The sequence below is a fragment of the Delphinapterus leucas genome, chromosome X (assembly GCF_059928025.1).
Source record: "Delphinapterus leucas isolate spDelLeu-1000000601 "Yukka" chromosome X, BTC_Dleu_Yukka2, whole genome shotgun sequence".
NCBI classification, from domain to species: Eukaryota; Metazoa; Chordata; class Mammalia; order Artiodactyla; family Monodontidae; genus Delphinapterus; species Delphinapterus leucas.
Window position 1 is genome coordinate 41466761 of NC_143150.1, and position 21974 is coordinate 41488734.

At 36.8% G+C, this 21974-nt stretch overlaps 1 protein-coding gene across 1 annotated transcript in view; it reads right to left on the reverse strand.

The window, feature by feature from the left end:
- The window catches only part of IL1RAPL2 (interleukin 1 receptor accessory protein like 2), a 541021-nt gene that overhangs the window by 16298 nt on the left and 502749 nt on the right, over positions 1–21974 (reverse strand). Inside the window, exons 9-10 of the mRNA XM_089904905.1 lie at positions 10620–10765; positions 1764–1907 (exon numbers count right to left, since the gene is read on the reverse strand). Of these exons, the coding sequence (XP_089761031.1) occupies positions 1764–1907; positions 10620–10765 (290 nt within the window). The remainder of the gene's footprint in view (positions 1–1763; positions 1908–10619; positions 10766–21974) is intronic.

Here is a 21974-nt window from a genome sequence, read left to right on the forward strand (position 1 = left end):
GGAACCAATACACACAATTCTCTAACCAAAATGCTCTAGATTACTTGTCATCTTTGGCCACATGGGCCACATTGGAGATATAGATGCAAAATGTCCTATGATATTAGCATGAATTTAATCTTACAAATATGTACTACAACTGATCAGTTAGTCTGGATTATTGGATATGGGTGATGAAAGTAATTATTCAGATTAACTTCATAAACTATATCACCTCTTGCAGAAAGTATTAACAAATTGCTTGTAATCATGACCTAAAGCAAATGAATCAGAGCAGACTCCCTTTCATGTACTTTCATATAGACAATGCATCTTTAACATTCCCAGTTAGATACTTTAGCCATTTGTTGGCGCTTGAGAACCAGTGAAATTTTTCTCAATAGCATATTTCATCTCATTATTTTATGTGTGCAGGTTAAGAAGTCAGATCTTTCAATATTAATTATTGTATACAGAAACTGAAGGTAATTGACTACATTTTCATACATACTGTTGGAGCATGTAATTATCATCAGAACAGGCCCTAATTTCTCATATTGAAGATATATCTAAATAAGGGTCTTTGGTACTTTTAAATAGGCTGCTATAATCATTAGGTAAATACACTGCTTTGATAATGAGCATGCATATGTATTCACCAAACAGCATTTCTCAAATTTACTGTGAAAACATAAAAGTCAATTAAAACACACTCATATCATTGTTCATATAATAGTAACAATAAGACCAAAATCAAAGATTTTTCAAAAATTTTGATGTTACATTCACCACTCTGCCTTTCTCCTATCACTATAAAAATAAAACAAAATCATAAACTGCTCTCCTTTGAGGATCTCAAAACAAACAAAAGCTCTAACTTTCATTATTCCAATAGAATGAAAACTAAAATTTAAATCTGGCTTTTTAAAGTAATGACTTACAATTGAACTTCTTTTTTATCTTGGCTTACCTAAGGCGTTCCATACACGTTTCCAAGGCTTATAGTAGTTTGTGGGTGAGGACTGTATGCATAAGGAGTGATATGTCATGATTTCTTATTGGTATTGATTGGAAATATGATAATTTGTTCTCTTGAAAAATTAAATCATTTTTGAATGTTCAAAGAAACAAGGCTCAATACAAGGTTTTGTTGATATTTCATATATAAGATTTTCAAGGGCCATAAATGGCAAACAGAAGAAAATTATAAGCCACATTCTGAATTTTTTTCCATTGAGGTCACCTTTGAGAATTGTGCTACAGTCATCCAAAATATATCAGTCCAGATGTACTATGAGCTTTAAAATGAGTATCTCCATAGCTTTTAATATGTTTTTTGAATAATTTGTTTATTTCAATGCCAGGAAGAGCTAAATATGATCTGTGCCTAAATTTGAATTTTCTGGAAGAATAAAATGAAATTGATTCTTAATTTCTTTCTTAATAAGGGAAAGGGCTTTGACGACAATTGTTTGATCTCCTGACCAACTAATATCTCCTTGTTAAACTATTATTTTGGAAATAAATTTCAAGAAATAAAACTATTTTAAAGAACACCCATATATTCTTTACCCAGGTTCATCTGTTAATATTTTCTCCCCTTTGCTGTCTTTCTTGATAGATTAATACCATTTTTTTCTGAACTATTTGAGGGTAAGTTGCATTAGTCATAGCCTTTTAACTCTAAATTTTTCATCATATATCTCCTAAAAATAGGGATATTCTCTTACATAATCACAAATTCATGCCTTTTAATTGAATTTGAACAATAAGAGATAGCTTACCATCTGCAGTTTCATCACCTCCAAAGTGCTGTCGGTAGAAGAGCATCAATTCAATATTGTAGCATTTGTAGATGACCACGAGCAGTACAAGGAGGAGAAAGATTGCTCCCAGGCCTCCTGCAAGTTCAATTTTGTAGATTAAATCTGGAACAAATAAAATAAACAGGAAAAGGTAATTAAATCAGCAACACTGAGGAACTTCCCATATTTCTAGTCTCTAAGATGTACAACCCATTCTGTTTTTCTTTACAGAAGATTCTTGCTTAATGCAGTAAGTAGATGCGTTCTTGATACATTTGTGTAAATCAATTTCTTGTTAAATTAACTCTCTTCTAAATATTTGAAAAATTTTACTGTTGAAAGTGATGTCTATCTGAAAAAGAATAGTCTCTCCCACTTTGTTTTGAACACATCTAGACCTTACATGTATACTTTTGCTTTAACTGTACTTCAGGAAACTATTAGAGCTGCCTTTTACTGGGTTCAGGTCCAATATTTTGTTGTTTCTGTTAAATTATCTTTTGGCTTAGCAAGATTACAATCTAATACTTCTTAGGCCACAGGCCCTATTCTTCTACAGGAGAACAGCATCATAAAATTATTCTCAGAATCAAATAAAATCCAATGAGCCTACAGGATTTAACTGTTTCATTTAACCACAGTAGAACATAATCCAATAGAAGGTAGGCAGGGGAAATTAGCTTATCCATTTCCCCTACTTATCTGAATAAATGACTATAATTTGTATGTGATATAATATGCCCAATGGGGCTAAAAGAGAATGAGAAATCTAGGCTAATCACTTGGCCTATTCAGCCAACACCAGGCTACCTGATAGCAGCCTTAGGCTTTTCCAGTGGGGCACCCCTAGAACTCTGAGAGTTGGAACAATTAAATCAACACATAATGGAAGGAGACATAGTATATCCTAGGCCCAGGAAATAGTGACTTACATGTAGCTTAATTAGTGATATTAACAAAATCTAGGGTGTATCATCAAAAGAGGGGATAGCATCATGGAATTTAGAGAAAGGGGAAGTCAGAGAAGAATTTAGAATATGAATTCAGCAATGTCCAGAGGAGAAATGCTGAATCTGGAAGACACTAGACCAGAGATATTTTCCACTGTGTGACAGGGAAATTCACTGGTCTCAACATAATACAGATAAAACTATCTTAAAAATTAGCTAAGCTCCCCTTAATCTAATTCCATAATTACCAAGTGATTCTTTTATTATTAATTCAGCTTACCATGTAACTACAAACTGAAAAAGGGAGTGGCATTTTAGTTTGTACATCAGTTGCTTATGAGTTTGCTTGGTATCAATCAGCCTCCCTGGATGGATCAATTCTGGGGTACTGCCAAAATCAAATTGATGACAATGACAGACTGCCATTCTTGAAGGTCTCTTGACAGTAAAATCATGAGCCTTTCCCTGGGATTGTCCCTTGTCTCTATATAGGCTTATTGCTCAAGATGAATTAGGCTCAGTATAACAATAAGATTAAGAAAAAAGATGAACATATATAATATATACTACAAGTAATGTATATTATAGATAAAATTTTCTACCAGTCTACTATCTATTCTCTAAGTAATCCTTTAGGGCAAGAATTGTTGGTCCAAATTCATCACTGAAGAATCTAAGACTCAGTAGTTTAATTCACTTACCCAAGGTCATACACCTAAGAAGTGGCCAAGATGGGACTTGAGCCCAGATATTCTAACTTCATATTTAAAGTTCTTTTTATTACACCACAGTTTTGTAAGCTCCTCTGGAAAGTGACGATGAAATTCCTTCTCCCTCTTCCTCCATAGAACTGTTGGTAATGCTTTTCAAGAACATGTGACCTGCGGTGAATTTTGGATTCTTCTGCCCTTTCAATTCCAAGGAAAGAAGCTAAACTACAATTGCCAGGCAGAATGATAGGACCGAGCAGATCTCAGACAGTTTATTGGAGGGTATTGAAGAATTCTGCAGCTATATCAAGAAGGAACGAGGGGCTCCTTGGAGTCCAGCATATGAAAAGTTTTAGGTTTTGTAGGGAGATAGAGAGTTTGGTATTTTAAAGGAGGTGGAGTAATAGAGAAGATGGTAGTGGCCAGAGACAGCATGGCCAATGAGGAGAGTCGCTGAGTAGAAATGTAAGAAATATAAATGTATTCTTTTTCAGTAAGGAGAGGGGGAGAAGGATAGAAAAAAGAAGGGAGTGAAGCTGTTGTGAGAGACAAAATATATTAATAAGGAGCATTATGAGGGGCCACATAATGAGTAGGGATAGGAAATTGGAATCTATCTCTGTCATGCCTACTGCAAGAGGTGGTCATTTGGAAAATTAAGCCACAAAATTTCAGGTAAAAATAATCCTACCTCATATTAGCTCTGCCTCCTGCCCTCCCTATAGAAAATGACTCCCCAGGAACCACTGCCTGTCTCTATGTGGGTGGTAAGGCAGGCTTGCTTATGAGACCTCTGTGGGGCTGCAGTATCACAACCTTTGCTTGTTTTCTTACTGTTTTATCAATTATACATTCTTTTTTTATTCAAAAAAAAAGAATATCAAGTGTCTTTATATTTTTTTAACATCTTTATTGGAGTATAATTGCTTTACAATGGTGTGTTAGTTTCTGCTTTATAACAAAGTGAATCAGCCATACATATACATATACCCCCATATCTCCTCCCTCTTGCATCTCCCTCCTACTCTCCCTATCCTACCCCTCTATGTCGTCACAAAGCACCTACCTGATCTCCCTGTGCTATGCGACTCCTTCCCACTAGCTTTCGGTTTTACATTTCGTAGTGTATATAAGTCCATGCCACTCTCTCACTTCGTCCCAGCTTACCCTTCCCCCTCCTCCTGTCCTCAAGTCCATTCTCTATGTCTGTGTCTTTATTCCTGTCCTGCCCCTAGGTTCTTCAGAACCATTTTTTAAAAAAATTCCATATATATATATATTAGTATACGGTATTTGTTTTTCTAGCCAGTGTGAAATTGACAGGGCAATATGATTTTTTTTTGTTTACTCTGAAAACTGAATTCTCTTTGATCTTAGGTCATTGATTGACTTGATTCAACATGTTTTTCCTCTTGTAAAATGTTCATTTAATGTTGTAATTTTGTTAACTCTCTGTCTCTGTCTCTCTCCCTCTGTCTCACTCTCTGGTCAGAACAGCTTTCAACTGTTTTCAAAGTCACTGAATGGGATTTTTTTCCAGCAATTTCTATGTTATTTACAGAGTAGAGTTGCTATTAGGTAGATGGAAAACTTCAGCAGCAGGAACAATTTGTGCTCCCAAGTAGCAGACACCTTTTTCAGCAGTAAATATATGGAAGAAAACTGTGGTGTGAAAAGTACCTTTGTGGTTTTTGGGTCCATTTTATAAAAATATCTTTGAAAGATATTACCTAGTGATGGCTGTTTACATTGAAAACTGTGGACCGAGTCCCTGAGACTCAACCAGTATTCTTTGATTCAGCACAGGCAGTCACATTAAAAGGGAAACATGTATCCTATAATCAGAGGGCAGAATTGCCATCACCCAGTTGACACCTAGCTTTTCTTTTGTCTTCTGTTTTCAACTGCCATTTTCCATCTCAGCAGGATCTATACTTCTAGGGACATTTCCTGACTAAGAAGGTGGAAGTCATTTTATTTGGACTGTGTCGTGTATACGCTTCACAAGGATAGAGATAGCCAGAAGAGCAAATATTTATGGGATTGTAACTTTTTCCAGGCACCCAAAGTACAAGTGTAGTTCTTTTTAACCTTCTTAGTTTGAACCCAGCTAGTTCTTCACTTTGAACATGAAGATCAGACAGCATAGAATGGGACAAATAATAGCTGAAGTCAAGGGACTGGAGTGCAGGAAGACTGGAACTGTTCTGAGCTTGCTCATAAGTTGGGAAGCAGGTTAGGAGATCCCACCTGAGGGTCTCCTATACAGGTTGGGGGTTCAGGGTGGGGCAGTAGCACTAGGAATGAAGAGAAAGAGAGAGTCATTGATATGTCTCTGTTTGTGGGAAAGGGAGTATATACAGAGAAGGCATAATTATCAGAATTTTCCTAGCATTAAGTTCAGAGTCTTGGTTCACCAAAAAAAAAAAAAATGAATTTCTTACTAAAATGTTAGCTGTACTTGTTGGCAAATAGTTCATTGGACAGTGAGGGCATAGCAGGTTAGTAAATGAAGGTAGAAGATGCATAGTTAAGAGACATCTTGCTTTGAGAATGCCTGACCCTGTTAATTGCATATATTAGACATGAGTTTTCATTTTACGAAAGGCCTTTTCACTTTGTGAAAGGATTCATGAAATATTTCTTCTCTATAATGATCACTTATGGCATTTTTGATATTTGACTTATAGATCATCAGGAAGTTATTGTTCCATAAAACGAGCCATACTCATATTCCAGGTGGAAATCCTGTGGCTACTGATGCCAGGCTATGTTGTGATAAAGCCTGAAAGGTTCAACTCCAAAGGAAATAACTGAAATTTTGCAATACAAGCCAGAGCTCAGTCTGATTTAATATGCTGGATCAGGACCATAGGGCTTATTGTTCTTTTCTGGACTTCTACCATATTGTCGATAGCTCCTAAAGAAAATGGAGTAAGGGAAGATGAACTGCATCCTTTTGCAAAGCGCAGTGAAAAAATTTAAATGCTACCTAAAACAGAGAGTACAAACTGGTATACAATGGGCCAGAAAAAAGGTTTTTGTTGGTATATATGTTTCCCAAAAAGTAGATACTAATATTCTAAAATAAAAATATTGCATATCCAGACTTTCAACTTCACTTGAAAACCTTGAAGCTCTCATATCCTTAGGTTCACATTTCAGCAAGCATGGCAATAATCTAGAAAAGAATAGTGACTGCCCTTTAAAGAAAAGCATGTTTCCTCTAGCCTGTGTTTAATATCCAGCCCTCTTTTTCTTTTAATTTCAATATCTACCTTGCTATTAATGTCTTTGAGTTTTTATCCCCCAATCTGGAAATTGAATGTTTTGAAAAGAGAAATGCATTCAGATAACCCAGAATAGACACTAGTCAAGGCCAGATCTCAGGGAAATCCTCTCTTTACCAATCCCCGTTACCCATCCTCTATCCTATTGCACCTGTCCTCTAGGAGGACCATTTTCGCCCAACAAATGTTTTTGAGCACTTACTATATTCTATGTGCTAGGGATACAGCAGTAAATAAGGCAGGAAAAAGTCCCTGTTCTTATGAAGTTTACATCCTAGTGTGTGTGGGGGGGGTGGGGTGGGTGGGGGGGAGACAAGAAGAAAACAAGTATGTAATATGATATCAGATAGTAGTAAATACAATAAACAGAAATAGAGCCAAGTGAGAGGGAAAAGAAGGTGATGGGTCGTCCATCGATGGATGAATGGATCCAGAAAATATGGCATATATACACAATGGAATATTATTCAGCCTTAAAAGAGGAGATTCTGTCATTTGCTACAACATGGATGAACCTGTAGGGCATTATGCTAAGTGAAATAAGCCAGAGCGAGAAAGATAAATATTATAGTGCATGGTATCACTTATATGTGGAATCTTAAAAAAAAAGCTGAAGTCACAGAAACAGAAAGGAGAAAAGTGGTTGTCAGGGGATGGACGGTGGGAGAGGAAATAGGGAGAGGTTAGTAAAAGGGTACAAACTTTCAGGCAGATGAACCTGGTCTGAGGATCTAATGTATAACATGGTGACAGTGGTGGATAACACTGTACTGTATAACTGAAATTTGCTGAGAAGGTACAACCTAAATGTTCTTACACACACAGAAATAAAATGTAGATGTGTGAGGTGATTGATGTGTTAATTAACTCAATGTGGGGAGTCATTTCACAATGTACACATATATCAAATCATCACGTTGTACATTTAATATATCTATATATCATACAATTTTATTTGTCAGTTTTACCTCAATAAAGATAAAATTTTTTTAAAAGAAAATGATTGGGTAGTACTATTTTATAAAAAGTGGCCAGGGAAAGGCCTATTGAGTAGGTAATATTTAAGCAGGGACCTGTATGAAAAGAGGGAATGAGTCATGGGAACAGCTGGGGGAAACAGCAGTGTTTCAGGCAGAGGAAATAGCAAGTGCAAAGATCATGAGCCAGGACTGTGCTCGGTGAGCGTGAGAAATAGAAAGGAGGCTAGTGTGTGCAAGGTTTGAGGCAGATTGTGGTAGAAAATGAGATCAGAAATGTCTTGAAGGCCATGGCAAAGATTTGGGGTTTCATTCTAAGTGTAACAGTGAGGGTTCTGTAATTGGATGGTTCTAATTAGAGAAATAATATGATCTGACCTAGATATTAAAAGGATCACTCCAGATGCTGTGATGAGAATAGACTGCGAGGGGAAAAGGGGGAAGCAGGGAGACCGTTCACGGGGCTATTGCAGTGATCCAGGCAATTGATGCTGGTGGCTTAGACTCAGATGATAACAGTGAAGATGGGGAAAGTGCTCAGAGTACATATGTTTTAAAAGTAGAGCCATGGAATTTGCTGGTAGGCTAGATATAGCGTATGAGCAGAGAAAAGAAGAAGTCAATGATGACTCCAAGGATTTTGGGCCTGAGCAACTGGAAGGATGGTGATGGAGATGAAGAAGGCAACTGGAGGATCAAGTTTATAGGGAGGAGAAATCAGGAATCCTGTGTGGGACAAGTGAAGCTTGATATGCCTGCTAGATATGTCTACTAGTGGAGTTTTTGAATAGTTGCTGAATAGGCAGTTAGGAATACAACTCCGGAGTTTAGGCGAGAAGTCCAAGCTAGAGATATAAATTTGGGAGATGTCAGCATATAAATCGTAAGCAAAACTGAGGTGGAGATGGAATTGAAATCATCTAGGGAGTGAGTGAGAGAAGGGGACCTGAACCCTGGGGAACTCTAATATTTAACAATTAGGAAGATGAGAATTAATATTCACAGTTATTCATGATTTAGACACATTTCCTTGCAGAAGCCATGGGAGGCAGCAATTTTGCAGCGTACCTTGGTTTCTAGTGTCAGATTATTAGAAATTTGAAGGGCTGCTAGTGGTTGCTTTACTTATTAAAGGGAAATGGATTTATTTTAAAACTCAAGGCTATTTCTGTCTCTACTGACTGACTATATGGTAAGACCCCCATTATTTTTCCTCAGAGCAGGCTTTTAATTGTAACACCATACACATTTTGTGCAATTTTTTGTTTCATGTTTGAGCTTTGTCTTTCTTTGCACCCTCACTGCCCTGAAGACTATAAGCCCCCCACAGACTTGGGGATGACTATTCCCTAGTACCTAACACGATGCTTGCTATACATGATCCTCAATAATAAAAGAGAACATTATTCATTTATTAACCAGAATGAGTTCTAAGTGCCTATTAGTGGCCGGACACTGCCCAAGTTGCTGAGGATACAGAGGTGCAGCAGAGTCTGGCTTGGAGGATCTCTAAGCCTAAAATAAGACTGAGATGGACAGGAACAAAGCGATCCTTGCAAGAAGGTATCTGGACATAATCAATGTCTGCCCTTCAAGTAGGTGGACAAGTGGTTGCTTAGTGGATACAAGTTATCCAAATTCCATTTAATAACAAATCTTGTTTGAGCATGGTATATTTCACACCATATCATTATTATTTGAACCTTAAAGTGACTCTACCAGGTAGGTATTTTTACCCCTATTTTATAGATGAGGAAACTAAAGTTTAGGATGTCTAATCAGACAAGTTAGTCCTACTGAAGTAGGTAGCCAAGGCAGTGGCTGAACCGGGATCTCCTGAAGCAGGGTCTCCTAGTTTCACTTTCTATATTAGACTCCTCTATACTTAAATACTCCATTATTTTAAGATGAAATCAAGTCCAACAGAGTAAGAAATGGTGCTAGAGAGATAAAAGCATTATTCTCAGAATAATGACATTTCCCTGCTTCTCCTAGAACTGCTGGTCAAGGTTATATATTAGGGCTGGTTGGAAAATAGAAACTCCATCTTGGCTACAAGGTACAACTAGTGACCTTGCTGATTGAATCTGTTCTAGCTCTATAGCCTAGACAAAAAGAACACTGATTGAGAACATTTGTTCTGTTACATTTACAAAACCTTTGCCAGATGCACACATACAGAAAGTATTTAGCCTTTTGCAGTAATCAGGAGTTATTTCATGGTAAGAGCCAATCTCAGAAGTTGCTCCAGCAGCTGGGATTGTTGTTCCTATGTCTGTTTTTATCTATTTTATTTGTAAATTTATAGTTTCTTTTCTTTGCTCATTATATACAATTTCCACCCCATATGGAATCAACTCTAGAGAGGGATCTACATAAATGCCAAAGTATTTAAAAATATATGCACCTGCTGAAGGCCTTCAACACCAGGTCATATCATGAAATATTGTTCATGATATTTATTATAATAATTGTAAAAATTATATGATACTATCTATTATTTTTATTTATATTTTAGTCAGGGAATAAAGAAGTGATTTTGTTTCTCATCCAATAGTAAAACCCCTATTATTTAATTTAAGCAATATAGGATGAAGTGAAATATAGAGAAAATGTTTAATATCAATGCCTATCAAATTTTATGTAACACTTATAACCAAGGTATATTTCATCTTACTGGATTTAACAAATAACAACATTTCATTTCATTTATCCACTTCCTAATGGTATGGAAGATCATAGGAATTTTATGCTAATATCCACAGCAAGAGAGAGATATTTCCTTAAAAAGACAAAATGTTTAATAGACATTTATACTAAATGATAAAATCAGGCCAGGAAACATACCTAACTTCAATAGTTACTTGATAGGTAAACAAACTATAGTAACAGTTATTTAAAAAAATACCCTTTTTACGCAGCAGAACACTTGCATGTTTTCGTCCATTTCGGTTTTCCACATGGCAGGTATAATTTGCCAGGTCAGCCTCCACCACTGAATCAAAGATGAGTGCCAACTCAACTTCTTTTTCTCCAAGATGCTCTTTGAGGAGCCTGAAATAAAGGAAAGTATTCTTGGCTGAATTGGTTTGATTTGGGGAGAGCCCAGCCATGCAAGGACTAAAGATGGTTACGTAGCTTACTAAGGTCTCCAGTGGGCTGGAGAGTCCTGACGGGGTGTATGTGCAGAAACTTGGAAAAGAAAACACAAAAAGTGACTCTTAATTGCAAAGATCAGATGGAAAATGAAAAAAGTGAGGAATTCACTCAGCAAAAAGAAATATTATCATGCCACTAGGCTTTGATAAATGAAGCCAATATGATTTGTGTGGCAAAGAGGAGGAGACGTTGGACTCCATAATCTAAGCTGAGCTTATGAAAACAAATTGGATTTTTGCAACACGGCATGAAGGGAAAAATGTCTGTAAAAATGTAGTTTATGTCAGAGGCTAGAGTTTTGATAACAGGGGGTAAGATGGTAAAGAAATGGGCCTTGAAAATGACTGCCTTATGAGAATTAAACTAAGGGTGTTTAGTGGCCTTTTATCCCCAAATATCGGTGAGAAGCCTGTTCTCTACTTTCTCCTGCCTTCTGTCCAATGCAGGTATATACCCCTAATCCTCCAATGACCTACCATGGCCCTGCTTTCTCCTGACATTGCTCGCCATTTGTCTTTCTCCTTCCCTCCACACCCTCCCATGCCCCTAGGAGGAACTGCCCTATGTGACATATTCTCATAGTGCTGCCTTTTGCTTTCTCAAGTGAAGTTGCAAAGGTTCTTGAATGGCCAGTAACAGTTGTTCTTCATAGAGGAGCTGAGTTGCCAGGAACCTTTCCTGAGGAGCGTGCCTCTTGTTTCTCTGGAGAGTTACATTCTTGCCAATGGCCAGCTGCCTCCTGGGTGAGGTGAAAGTAGGTACACTGCCTACTATTACTTTCTAACTCCTGGTTTTGACCAAAGAAAGAGAAAATTGTGAGTCTAAATAGTGGAAAGCCTGCTGTTAAGTTCTGGGGTGAGGTTGTTAAATACATGAATTTGCAAGATGGAACATTTGGGGCATTTAAAGTAATTCTCATCTCCTTTTTGACACCTGGTTAGGAAGGCAGAGAAGAACATTCAGATTTACTGGCATTTAGCATAAAGTTGGAAAAGACAACTGTACTCAGAGAAAACTGGGTTATAAATATGGGCCTCCCACTTACAAGCTCAAGCTGTATTCTTACAAAGTAATTAACTCAGTGGCATCTTAATATAACTCATCTTTAAGTTGGGAAAAATACCTGCCATACTTAACTTTGTTGTGGGGGTAAAATGGGTAAAATGATTTTAAGATTAAATGGCATATGCAAGTGCAAATGAATGTTATTAAACACCAACATTTCATTATCCAAAGGTGAACTGTTTATACATTTTGGCTCCTCGAAACATATTTGTATTTATACTTATTGATATTTCAATTTGGTTTGGATTAATCTCTTCTGGCTCCCCTTTAAGAGAAGGAAAGACTTAAAGTTGTGTTGGTGAGAGGGAGTTCTTAGAATCTGAGAATCTCCCATACTGAAGTCCTAAAACCAGATTATATCCCAAATAGAGATGCTTTTAAAATTAACCCTATTTCTGTTACCTTCCAATAATATACATATCAGAGAGTTGACAATACTGGCATTGGTAACTTGAGTAAGTCTCTTTAGTATAAGAATTTTCTTAACCATATTTCACTGGTAGTCTATTCATTTTTTTCTTCCTGGCTAAACTTGCAGTTTTCCTCTCTTTCTCCTCTCCCAACACATACCTAAACAAGGAAAAATGGGAATTTACTGTCCTAATGGTTTATATTGAATTTTACTCTATTTTCCCCCTGCTATGTGTATATCACACTATACTCAATTCTTTTAGTTCTGTGTGACCTGCTATGGGATAACCCCCTTTAGGCCAGAAGCTGCTTAAGCACCACAAATTAAGTTTGATTTAAAGCTTCACATGTAGGGCAGCCACAGCCTTTGCCAGGCATAAGGCAGAAAGCTGATCCTGTCCCTCCAGACAAAGCCTTTCCCTCTTCATTTCTAATGCAGTTTCCAAAAACAGCTCTTCACAGGCTGCAGAAAGAATCTAGAGAGAGGATTTGAAAAATGATCCTTCATCTATTAATATATATGAGGTGTCTTAATTATCAGCTCTTGAAAATCTAGAGGAGACCTGCTTTTTTGTAATTAAAGAGAAAATTGGTGTTTATGTCTATAAATCATTCTGCAGAGCAGTCACAATTTCCTAGCAAATATTGATATGTAACAATCTATCAATTATTCTTTGTCATTCCCCTGAGTGCCTAGCTCTGGGATAGGTATTTGGTGTAAGAACAGTATAAGCACTAAAAGACCAGGTGCCTGCTCCCAGTAAGCATTAAAATTTAAACAAGGAGACAAAATCTACACAGCTGAAAAAATTATAGGCGGAATGAAGTAAAACAGGATGGTACAGTCATTCTTACAATGGAATTTCAAAAAAGGGAGAGATTATTATTTACTAAATTAGCTGGAGAAGGCTTGAGAAGACTCTGCCTAAACAAAAGGAAGAAGGAAGTGTTTTCTAGGAGGGAAGATAGGAACAGGTTTTTGCAAAATGTTTGAAAGAGAGACTGAAGGGACTGGTTTTGGAATGGAGGACACAAATAAGGGGGTCTTGGGATATACTTCAAATAACTTCAGAAGTATCTCATTCCAAGGATTAATATTGAAGGCAAGTTATAGGCAACAGTGAACACGGGCAAAATAAAAACTACTAAATTCAGGTGACAGAAATCACTAGTTTCAAAAGTTTTATTGTTAAGACCTATTATTAAAAAGTAATACTAGAAAATGTTTAGAAGTTGTCACTCTCATCCTTACAAGAGGAAAAGCAAACAAAATAAAAGTCAACAACTTTTCGTAGATCCATCAGAGAATTGAGGTCACAGGGCAAACTCCTGCCCCCTAAATTTGAGATAGCTAGACAAATACTGAGAATCACAGTGTACTGGGAGCAGAAACCCAGGAGCAGGAATCAGTATGAATAAAAACACTTAAAATGTAATTGATGAGTCACTGTAGGCCCAATATGGACTAGATTGAGAGTTAAAAAAAAAAAAAAACTCCATGGGATCTAATCTTAGGGGTGCCCTGTACTTTCATGAGTTTTGCTTCCAAGAGCCTGTCCAGAGTTTCAGGGTGAAGATCAGAGAATCCTTTATGCTTTTGGCACAGGAAGGGGAAAAGCAACTATCTTGAAATGAGCCCAGAGCACTCTTTCTTCTTAACAAAGGCACGCCCTCAAGTGAGACCCTTTAGCAGAACCTAAATTACTTGGGTTTTACCAAAACTGGGGGAAGAGAAATATCCAACTCCAGCCTCCTCAAGCCTTCCTATCTCATCTAAGAAAAGGAGGAAAGCTGAGGAATACTTGTAAAGGTCACAGCCTGAAGGTACAGGTTCATCGAAAGACTAAGACTTTACCATAAGATTATAGAATACTTACCACCACACCAATCAAGCTCCTGTATGATTACAAAGGTTTTCAGCTGAAAAACCTGCAAAGCTCAGACCCTATTTAAGAAGCAGTCTCTAGGAAAACTGAAAGAAACAGTGGAGACATAAACAAGTACATTATAGGAAATTTTAGCCTCTTACACCTACGACTGTAGAAAACAGTAAACACAGCCTAACTCCTAGCCACATAAACATAAAATCTCACAATAAAGACCTATTTACTTCAGTTCCTTTTATCTGATACATCACATCTGGCTTTCAATCAAAAAATGATAAGGCATGTTAAAAAGAAAGTCTGAAAAGACAATGCAAGTGTCAGAACCATATTCAGGTATGGCAGAGAATTATCAGAATGGGAATATAAAATAACCATTATTAATATGTTAAAGGCTCAAATGGAAAAAGTGAACAACATAAATCAATAGCTTGGTAGCATAACCAGAGAGATGGAAATTCTAATAAAGGCTCAGAAGGAAATGCTAGAAATAAAAACACTGTAATAGAAATAAAGAGTGTCTTTCATGGGCCATTAACAGACTGTACGTGGCCAAAGAATCAGTGATCCTGAAGACAATCAACAGAAATTTCCTAAATTGAAACACAAAGAGAAAAGAGCATGGCAAAAAAAGGGACAAAATATTGAACACCTGAGGTATAACTACAAAAGGCATAACGTACTTGTAATCTAAATACCAAAAGAGAAAGGAACAATAGAAATATTTGAAGTAATAATAACTGAGAATTTTCCAAAGATACCAGACCACAGATGCAGAAGTTCAGAGAATACCAAGCAGAGTGAAAATTAGAAAAGTTACACCTTGATGCATCATATTCTAACTGTATAAAGTGAAAAAATGAGAGAAAATCTTAAAAGAATTCAGAGGAAAAAGCTTAGCTATAGAGGAATAAGAATAAGAAATACATCATACTTCTCTTTAGAAACTATGTAAGCAAGAAGAGAGTGGAGTGAAATATTGAAAGTGTTGAAAGAAAATTACTACCAACCTAGAATACTGTATCCATTTATCCTTCAAATGTGAAGGAAAAATAAAGACTTTTTCAGACAAATAAAAACTGAGGGAATTTGTTGTCAGTATACCTGTCTTGCAAGAAATGTTAAAAGAACCTCTTAAGAGAAAATGAAAATGATATAGGTCAGAAATTTGGATCTACATAATGAAAGGAAGAGTGTTAGAGAAGGAATAAATAAAGAAAAAATATTTTATTTTTCCTATTCATAATTGATCTAACTGGTAACAGTTTGTTTAAAATAATAATAGCAATAAAAGCAGTTATAAGACGTTCTGAGGATCTAATATACAGCATGGTGACTACAGTTAGTAACATGTATTGTATACGTGAACGTTGCTGAGATTAGATCTTAAGCATTCTCACCACATTAATAAAAGAGTTAACTATGTTAACTATGTGAGCTTAACTAATATAATGGTATATGTCAATTATACCTCAATAAAATAAAATGAGAGTGAAACTGTAACCTGCAGAATGGGAGAAAATATTTGCAAACCATATATCTGATAATGGGTTAATATCCATTGGCAAGAATGTGGAGAAAAGGGAACACTGTATACTAATCGTGGGAATGCAATTTGGTGCAGCCATTGTGGAAAAGAGTACAGAGATTCCTCCAAAAACTAAAAATGGAACTACCATATGATCCAGCAATCCCACTTCTGGGTATATATCAAAGGAAATGAAATCAAGATCTCAAAAAGATATTTGTACTCTCACGCTCAATTTAGCATTATTCATAATAGGCAAGATGTGGAAACAACTTGTGTCCATCAGTAGATGAATGGAAAAAGAATATATGGTTTATGTGTACAATGAAATATTATTCAGTCACAAAAAAGAAAAGAAAATCTTGCAATTTATGACAACATAGGGGAACCTGGAGAATATTAAGTCAAATAAGTCAGACAGAGAATGAAAAATACTGTATAATATTACTTATATATGAACTCTAGACAAGCCAAACTAATAGTGACAGAATGGTGGTTACCAGGAGCTGGAGGGTGGAAGAAATAGGGAGATGCTGGTTGGTAGATGAAATGGGGAATTGCTGGTCAAAGAGTACAAACTTTCAGTTGTAAGATAATAAGTTCTGGAAACCTAATGTACAGCATGGTGACTATAGTTAACAATACTGTACTGTATCCTTGAAATTTGAGAGGAGAGTAAATCTCAAGTGTTTTCACCATACACACACAAAAATGATAACTGTGTGGTGATGGATATGTTAATTAGTTGATTGTGGTAATCATTTCACAATGTATACATATACCAAAACATCACATTGTATACATTAAATATATACAATTTTTATTTGTCAATCATACTTCAATAAAGATGGAATTTTTAAAAAATCAAAAATGAAATAGAGCAAAGAGATTGGATTCCCCCCAAAATAAAAAATAAATAAAATAAAATAAAATGAAAGCTTGTAATTCTTGGAACATATGGTAGTTCTATTTTTAGTTTTTTGAGGAACTTCCATACTGTTTTCTACAGTGGCTGCACCAATTTACAATCCCACCAACAGTGTACTAGGGTACCCTTTCCTCCACATCCTCTCCAACATTTGTTATTTGTGTTCTTTTTGATGAGAACCATTCTGACAGGTGTGAGGTGATCTCTCATTTTGGTTTTGATTTGCATTTCCCTGATGATTAGCGACGTTTAGCATCTTTTCATGTGCCTGTTGGCCTTCTGCATTTCCTCTTTGGAAAAATGTTTATTCAGGTCTTCTGCTCATTTTTAATTGGGTTCTTTGTTTTTTTATGTTGGGTTGTATGTGCTGTTCCAGTTTCCATTAACTGTAAATAGTCCCTTAAACCAAATTGAATCCTCCTTTGATGACTAGGTATCTTGCAAGTCTCTGGGTCTTTATTCTGAGTATGAGTAATCATTATCCAGGAATAATGATTGAGAACATCAATAATAGGAGACAGTTTTTAAAAAACCCTCTTAAGGAAACAAAATCTTTATTTTAGTGTCATTTGCTTTTTTAAAAAATTCCTGTTAAAGCCTTATTAGTCAAAGACCAGGATCAAGCCCATAGGCTGACACAATCAGATTTGTTGACTGAATACACTGTGGAAGGAACGCTCCAGAGGAACTGTGGATTGTTTCTTGATTGAGGAGAAGAAAAAAGCATCTTTTGTAACATTTGGGTTCCCACTAAAGATTCTGAGGATGGTGTAAAGAAGAAGAAATGAGTTCTGGATTGATTGCAACTTCTGAGGCAGTTGGTGGTATGGGGGGAGGATTGACTAGGAATTGTGTACTGTCATGAGGTGGAGGTGGTTTACTAATTGGGTATTCCCAGTAATATGAAAATAGCAAAGCAGGTCTGGGCATCACTGGTAAGAAAGCAGTAGTCACTCCAAAGAAGTGGGGGTCATTATGGCATTATACAACTGCTGCATGACCTTGGAAGAAACAGTATTTTCTGTTAACTTTGCAGCTGGTTTTATCTGTCTGTCCTCCCAGCCTGATTAATAGCTGGGCTGCTTATTCTCAGTCCCAACTGATTTTTTACTCTTTCAGTCCCAGGCAGGTTTTGACTCTTTATATCCTAAATGTGGACTACAACAGATCATTCTGAGAATTGATGATTCTTGCTAGCTGTGTTCTGATAAAGTCAATGTAGCTCCACTGGAACTATGAATCAACTGCCCAAGGACAGCTCTTCCTCAGTCACTAAACCTCAGATTTTTTAATCTGTAAAATAAACTGATATGATTTATCTCAGATGGTTATCATAAAAATCCAATGTAATTTAGGATGTCAAAATGTTTTTGCAATGTACTGTGTAGCATAGAAACATGGAGGAATTATTATTATTTACGAACTATAGTTGCTTGTCTCGAGCAGCTTACAATAGAAAACACCATATTTGAGACTAGGCATCTATAATCTGCTCAGTAAATGAAGAGAGATAACAAATATGTCTTAGGTAGCCTTTAAATATTTTATGCATACGTCAAGGCTAAGACCCACTGTGGAAGTGGAACTGTGGATAGTAGAGTCACCACTCCTCCAAAAATCATCCTTCAGATAAATGGTCATTAAGGCTGCCCTTAGGTAAAACTATGCTGCTTATGAAGTTTACTTTTCCATTGAACCCTCCTTATGACTTACAATATCTACACTTACATATATATATGATGAGTTTTGAAAATTATTTAAGTCAAGGCAAAGTGATCAATCAATATTCCTCCTTCCAGTGGGATGACCTGAGAGTGGGAGAAAACAAGAGATTATGTGTGTGTTAGGGGATTGTTTTGTTATGTTTTTAGTTCAATTTTGGGGCAGCCAGAGCAGGTTGGGTGTTTCAAGGCACTGAAAAAGCATGGTGGGAAGCTGCCAAAACAGAGCTCATCATTTTGCCTTGGGCTTCCTGGGGAAAAATTAATATTCCCAGCTCCATATTATTTGTTTAAATTGGTGAGATATTAATAGGTTATTTTGGATCTTTAACATAGACTCACCCTATTTTAAGAATAAAATCTTTTCGTACCTGTATCACATTCCCTTCTTTGTCAAGAGCATTTCACTTACTCAAGAAAGGTATGTTAAGGTAAAGGGATGGAAACAGAAGGCTGGAAAGTGGTAGAAGCAGGAGTGAAAAAAACAAAACTTACAAGCAAACAAAGCCCATATTCAACTTGTAGCCTTTTAGGAATTGAAAGTAATTAAATTATTTGCATTTTAAGAAGCTTGTCTGAAAAGCCTTAAGATAAATTGAATATGTTTTTCAGGTCAAGAATTATACAAGATTCGGTAAACTTGCTTTATGGTATTGGCTGGGGGAAAAACATTAGCTATTGATAGGGAGATTTGTAAAGTGAGATTTATAATAGAAAATTACTCTCCATTGGGGCAAAGCAATTGCACTGAAATTCATGCAGTCTCCATCAACTATCAGATGCAATTCACAACCCTGCAGGGAAGCTTAAGGACTATTATTTCTTGTTTAATAGGATTAGTTCAGTTTCTCTGGCATTTTTTATTAACACTGTGGAATATGTACCTCACTGTAATTTTTTAAAAAAAATTCTCAAGTCTCTGTTAAGATTAATTAAAAGGAAGGTCTGTAAAGGTGTGGAACTGGGTTGGTCTTGCTAGAATGCTCATACCCAAAGACTACTCCTGTTCATGAACTCTCTTACCCCACTTTGCAAGCCGTTCCCATTAAGTTTAAACAGAGGGACAGAAATTAGGAAGTCCTCTCCTAATGATAGTTTCCACTGGGTCTCCTCCAAATAATAATTTGACTTCTCTGAATAGACATGGTAGAGCTTGTAGAGAGCAGCTTGTTGCAAGGACTTTAAAATGGTAGATAAAAATAACCAGATTTGCACAACTGTAGCTTATGCTACTGCACATGCAAAATTCCCTTAACATCCCCACAGATGACATCTTTTGGAGTCAGTGGAAACGCTGTGATGCAGTTGTATGGGATAGGCTGGCAGTTGTGATTGGATGCTACATTTGGGTTCAAATTTCCTTAGGGCTCAGTCTCTTAGAAACATCATGGACTTTGGCAGGGCTATGCCAAATTTCTGCCTAAAGGGAGATAAAGGAGAATCTGTATGCCCAGAGTGGAGTTTGAGTACTTTGGCAGCAGGTTGCAAGTAAGGAGATACAAGGAACCATGGTGGTCAAAGTAACCCAGAGAACAAACAAATAAGAACTCCAAAACCCTGGTCAGGATTCGATCAAATCTGCTAGTCAAACTGCAAGGGGGGGCTTCCCTGGTGGTGCAGTGGTTGGGAGTCCGCCTGCCGATGCGGGGGACGCAGGTTCGTGCCCCGGTCCGGGAGGATCCCACGTGCCGCGGAGCGGCTGGGCCCATGAGCCGTGGCCACTGGGCCTGCGCGTCCGGAGCCTGTGCTCCGCGGTGGGAGAGGCCACAGCGGTGAGGGGCACGCGTACCGTAAAAAGAAAAAAAAAAAAAAACTGCAAGGGAACTCTGAATACAGAGGCTGCACTGACTATAGTCTGAGCAGCATTATTTCATCAAGCCTTTGGTAAATATCCAAGCTTTTCCCTTAGGTAGATTTTTTCTTCAAAGTCTTCTATTCCTCTGGGGCAATACTAAGAGATAAAAAGGTACAACACATACTTCTAGGATCAAGCTGCTGCCCAGGAAATGGAGAACCTAGGCAGCATGGTCAGTCGTCTTGCCAGATCCATTGCCTCTGCAGCAGCTTCTCCATAAGTTAACTTCTTAAGAGCAATTAATTTACATCCCCACTTCTTAGATCTACTGGGCAGTGCACTTCTGACATATGTGCACAACACAAGAGCTGTGATTCAATTAAAATATGAAGTAAATACAATACCCTTTGGGAGAGCTATGCATTCAGAAGGAAATTTTGTTTCCAGAAATGATTTTGAGAGGAATCCTCTACTTCACATCTTCAGCATTCTGCTGTCAGAACTGTTCCCTTTGGAGAATATATGTGGGCTATGAAAGAATGCAGATCTTTTCTTGATTGAACTAATGATATGATTAGCAATTTTGTTTTCGATGAAACTACCAGATTTGTTCCAATCCACCATACTGTGTAAAAATCTTGTTTCAAGGACATTGCTTTTGGAAGCTAGAAAACAGAATCTAGTAATTAACTCGTGTGTTAGCATAAATGGCCATAGCCTGAATGAATTCCCACACCCACACAAGCTCCCAAATAGATCACAGATCATACAATTAATATTACAAAATGGCCAACTATATGTTTCTCTTGTCCAGGAATTCCTGCCTCTTTGTTTGCACTTCTCTGAAAGTGTCTCTAGTTAGCTAGTAAGGTTTTGTGAAATTTTCAAAACAAATTCTATGTTACTTTCCTCCCCTGCAAAAATATAGGTGTGCACCCTTTGTTACTGGAAGGGTTGCAGATGGTAGAGAAAGAGGATCTAACAGAATCCAGTAAACAATGATGTTTTGCAAATCCTGAAAGTTTGACTTCCTATAGCGCTTTAATATCTGGGTGACTCATTTGGCACCTAATACAGTGGCTGGGACTGGATTAAACTGTTTCACATATGTGTGCTTTGTCTCCCACCACTCTAATCATTTGCTGCTGGAGCAGCAGCATGGCCTAACTTTTCTTTTGTAAAATGGTATAACCACTTTGGAGTATAGTTTGGAAGATTCTTAAAAAGTCAGATAATCCTGAAGAAATAAAAAAGACAGTAAGTAAAAACTAAGGCCATTTGAATGAAGTATTGACTTTAGTTAATAATAACGTATCAATTTTGGTTCTTTAATTGTAACAAATGTACCATAGTAACTTAAGATGTTAATAACAAGAAAAACTGCCTCTTTTGCCATGTGAGGACACGTGAGGGTACAGTAAGAAAATGGCGATCTATCAACCAGGAAGTGAGCTCACATCAGCCATTGAGTCTGCTGGTGCCTTGATTTTGGACTTCCCAATCTCTAGAACTGTGAGAAATAAATATTTGTTGTTTAACCCACCCAGTCTATGAAATTTATAGCAGCTGAACAGAATAAGACACTATCTTTACAATTTTTACGTAAATCTAAAATTATTCTAAAAAGTAAAGTTTTTTAAAAAAAAGCTTTAAAAGGAACTAAAACAGTTAAATGTACACTTACTATCTAATTCATCCATTCCATGTCTAGACATTTATCCAGGAATAAAGGAAATATATATGCATGCAAAGATGCATACATGTATGTTCATA